At 38.3% G+C, this 4,704-nt stretch overlaps 1 protein-coding gene across 1 annotated transcript; it reads left to right on the top strand.

Annotated features, from left to right (window-relative positions):
• The first annotated feature begins 627 nt into the window (after positions 1 to 627).
• On the top strand, positions 628 to 2,953 carry TGIF2LX (TGFB induced factor homeobox 2 like X-linked). Its single transcript, XM_051827406.2, has 2 exons — positions 628 to 661; positions 743 to 2,953. Exon 2 carries the CDS (start codon positions 775 to 777, stop codon positions 1,417 to 1,419), a length of 645 nt encoding a protein of 214 aa, XP_051683366.1. The 5' UTR covers positions 628 to 661; positions 743 to 774; the 3' UTR covers positions 1,420 to 2,953.
• Positions 2,954 to 4,704: the final 1,751 nt, after the last annotated feature.

Below are 4,704 nucleotides of genomic sequence, written 5' to 3'. Positions count from 1 at the left end.
TCTCTTAGGGGATGATTTCATGGTACTTGAAATATCAGGAAACATTTAAGTAAAGTAATTCCATGATCAGTATTATTTCTTGAATCCTATCCTCTTACACATCTCTAAAAGACCCCTGAATTTCTAACGAAAGCGTCCCAGAGACCTTTACAACTGGCTAGCAGAAACACAAATGCCACAGTGAAATTATACCAAAGCCAAAGATTTCAAGGCCACAGAGAAGCAAAGTCGAGCATCAGAAAGTCAAAGTGAAGATCTAGTTAAAATTATTCTTAAGATTGGTTTGTACGTGAAAAGATGACGTCTGGGTACCCACTTACAGTTTTATTGAGATTAATATCTAATTGATAAGTTACTTCCTATACACATACTTGAGTCAGTGAGAAAATTAAAAGGAATAAGGTGGAGGAACAAAACTGATGAAATCATATAGGAAGAAAAAGAGGGCGCCTTTCCACTAATCTTGTCAGGTAGTGCAAAATAGTGATAGCAGCAGAGAACTGAAACTCTGGAGAGCTATCCACCCCGTGTGTAATAGGGAAGGAAAAATAATTCAGCAGGGAACCAGGAAACAGGAAGTGGGGAGAGAGGATGTGACGTCACAAAGCCCTGTTGCCCAACTGTTGCACGGCTTGCGTAGGCGTTTGCCTGAGAGCTACAGGTGAGACTTGACCGCGGGCACCTTCCCTTGCCTTTCCATGCTCTGGCAAACCTAAGTTACTGCTGCCTTGGTTAACCGTAGATCCCAAGACCATAAAGACAGATCTGAGGAACATGGAAGCTGCTGAGAAGCCGGAGAAGACCGGATGCCCAGCTCAAGACCCTTCCATGTCTTGGAGAAACAAGAGGAAGGGTAAAGGGTACCTGCCCGCAAAGTCTGTGAGAATCCTCCGCCACTGGCTCTATGATCACAGGTTTGATGCACATCCCTCAGAAGCCGAGAAACAAATGCTGTCGGGGCAAACCAATTTGTCTTTACAACAGATCTCAAACTGGTTTATTAATGCTCGCAGACGCATTCTTCCGAAAATGCTCGTAGTGGAGGGAAACGATCCCAAATGCCAAACAGGCAAGGCCACCGATATAGTGTATCAGCTGAGCACTGATCCACTCGTGCAAGCCACGTTGGGGCCCCAAAATCCAAACAAGATACAAGACCTATCTCTGAGCTCCTTGCCAGAGGGCCAGGAATCGGAAGCGAAGCTACCGAATCCAGAGTTGGCTCCACGCAGGAGGTTCACCCTGGAAGTCCCTGCGGAGAAAAAGTTCGAGATTTCCACCAGTGAGTCTTTGTCTTCTCCAGAACTGATGCCACCAGAGGAGTACGAGGACTTCAGCAGCTTCCTGATCCTGGTTGATGTAGCCGTGCGGAAGGCTGCTGAACTGGAGCTACAGAAAGCGCAAAACAATAATCCATAATTGTCCATGTCCTGGAAAAATCTAAGTATCGTTCCTTCGTCTGTCTGTGTGGTAGGCACTTTTTTGTGTGCGCCGCCACTGTTTTGTGTGTCTACCTTTTACAGAGATATCTTCCAGGGGGTCTGTGAGAACTGTTGCTAACTATTGAGACTCTATTAGATGTTTCATTCTTTCCAGATAGAAGACACTAACCATCGTGATTAACACTGTAGCGAAGATCTTTATTTGTTCTCCTTCCTCCTAGGTTTAAATTCTTCAGTCAGGCTAATACTCTGAAATTAGACACCATGCTGAGACTGGAGAAAATAATGGTTTTTGTTTGTTTGTTTGTTTGTTTGGCTTACCTGGCCAAATTTCTTTGTGCCTGTGCCGGCAGTATTACAGATACCAAATGAGTCATCTTTTCTCTCTCTCCCTGTAAGTTTCCTTATTAGCATCAATGATGGCAAGGAAAGGCGCTATAAAAGACAGGTGTTACCAGCACTGGCCTCATTTTAAAGTTTGAGTTTTTGTAAAATTTCAATTGTGTTGCTCTTTTTACAGTTTGACTGTTTTAAGGAGTAGTTAATCTCTGCAGGGGACTACACATGACAGCCAAAGTATAGTGAATTCACCCACATTTGTCACATAGGCTGAACTTTTTTTGAGTGAACCAGTGAGAAGTTTTCAGTAAAGAAAAAAACATTCCAAAAGGTATTTTTCTGCTGTTGGTTGTTGCTTACTTGGTTTAGAGAATACTTTTCGTTGGTTTGGTTTTAATCATCTACATCAGATGAAGAAGATAATCATAATAAAATCTAAAAAGCAGAAAACTGACAAAATTCCCTGAAGAAACCAGAGGGAGATAATTTGAAAAGAAAAAAAAAAAAAAGGAATGAATCTATAACATGTTAGCAAAAAAGAAAGTAAACTCGTTTTGTTTTGACCTTTCTAATACATTTTCTTTTTTCTTTTAAAACGTTTAGATTCATAGGAGCGGAGCTGGGAATGCGGAAAGCTACGGGAAGCTCCCACGTGAAAATAATCTTGTCTTATAAAGGCAACTTTTCCTACAGCCTCAGCACAGGAGTATTTTCAATGGGAACAGATAGATATTTCTCCAGAAAGCTGTAATTTAGCTTTCTGATTTTAGAGAGTTAAAACCTGAGGAATATGTAGCTTGTAATTAAACCAGACTCTTAGCCTCATTTCATCCTCCTGCCTTCAAATGAAATAGGTTGTGTTTGATCTCTACTTCTAGGCCCAATCTTTTTTTTTTTTTTTTACATTGCTATCTACTGACTGACACTTCTCAATCCAAGATACCATATCTTCTTTAAGCATTTCAGAGCAATAGTCAGGTTATTGCTCTGTATAAGTTTTCATGTAACCAGGAAGGAAACGAGGTCCACCATACCAAACTGCTATTCGTGAGAGAGACTAAAGTGAAAATGAGTTCAGGTTTTTAAGGTAGGTGCGGATTAGGGAGGATTTAGAAGCTAAAAAGACAGTAGCATTCATTGTAACCTTACTGATGTGGGCCCCTTAAAGACTCAAGGAAACTATTTTTTACAAACTATTTCTTACATAGCCTAGATAAGGCCTTTTTTTTTTTTTTTTTTTTTGCATATGGGAGCATTGGAGGCTCTTTTTTAAGGAAATGAAGGTTGCCGGACTCTTATTATTTTCTGTGATTCCTATATCTGACAAGTGTTGGGAGCAGGCTTTTCTCTAGTTCAGTTGAAAATGCAATGTTAGTACTGGAGTCTGAAAAACGAAGTTGCTTCTTATTCACCCTCTTCTAAATTGTCTCTGTAGGCTGAGTCCAAGTTGGGTTATTATAAAGATTATTGTAGAACCTGTTCTGAGGATAACGTGTGGGGATGACTGTGGGTTTTCTCCATTTCCATCATGTACTGTTTAATGGTGTATTGTGGGATGTAGCTGTGTTCTACTTTTAACTGCATTATGTGCAAATGTAGTGGATATAGCAATTTGGTTTTCCTGCACTACAAACATGGAGAAGAAGCAGGTTTTAGTTAAATTAAGACTGTATGTGAAAGAACTTTTATTGTGGTCATTTTTGTCAAATGTTTTCCTTTTATTTTTATATAAAAAGATAACTTGTGTTTATCATTCCTACAGGCTTTCACCACTATGAATTTGCAACTTTACTATGCCTGTTCTTTTCTGGGAGAAAAGCTTAGAAATCTTTAGTCTACTTCACTCAGTGGAGAGAAATGGGGACAATTTTCTAAGAAAACTACATTTTAGCAACCTAACAACCAATTATGTTTTGGGTTGAAGAACTACCTAAAGCCTGACAAAGAGTATATGGTCTTGTAGAAGTGGAAAGGTTAAGATAGCATGAGAAAACAACTTGGCAGGGTTATTTTATTGAGAAAGGTACATTTCTGTTGATGTCTTTGGAATGAGGGAAGTATAACGTACAGAGATTTAGGATGAATGAGAAATTCATGAGATGACTCTAACAAAGAATAAGTCATTATTAGTTATGAATGAAGTTGCCCGGTTCAGTGATTTCTCTCTCTGAAGTGGTATGGCACTGGGACACATCAATATATGCCCTAAGAATTGCTTATTAAAATTATGTTTAGAGATATCATATCTATGTGTTAATCCTCAAGAATAGTAGCACATTTATAAACAATTTAGTTGTAAAGAATAAGCACTCTTGTGCTTTTTCATATATCTCGAGAGTATAGCTTGGAATATCAGGAATTTATTTATGAGGCCTAGAATACCTTGTACATTTCTTATAACATGCTATAATATATATATTCCATCTTTGGAAGGACAACATGGGGCTTGGAGTCTCCTGGATATTTTATTCAATGAAGACTAATATAAAGAATATACTATTTAATCTATCTACTAGTCTCATCAGCCAGCAAGGGCACACTTCGTGTACCATGAAAAAGTCATTCCAGTAAGTTTCCTTTAGATACTTAAGGTATCTGTTTTTGATTTTCAATTATTTCCCAACTCTCTTATCTATAATATAGCAAGGATTTAGACAATTTTATTACTATTCATTTTGAAAAATTTTTTTTGTTACATGTTCATTGCTAAAAAATCTGAGACCTTTTGTCTTTCTTTGTTCATTATGGTATAATAAGGACAGTCAGAGCGAGGTAACATGTAGTTCATCAGCATTTCCCAGATTATTAGAGTTCATATCCTTTGAAGCAGGTAAAAATGTAAACTGAAGGTAGATTAAAGAATGTGATTTTTCACATAAAAAGAAATACAATTAGGGCCAGCATTGTGGCACAGAGGATTAAG

This window comes from Oryctolagus cuniculus, chromosome X, assembly GCF_964237555.1.
Source record: "Oryctolagus cuniculus chromosome X, mOryCun1.1, whole genome shotgun sequence".
In the NCBI taxonomy this organism is placed as follows: domain Eukaryota; kingdom Metazoa; phylum Chordata; class Mammalia; order Lagomorpha; family Leporidae; genus Oryctolagus; species Oryctolagus cuniculus.
The sequence above is the reverse complement of the archived record's forward strand: the minus strand, read 5'-3'. Positions and strand labels throughout refer to the sequence as shown.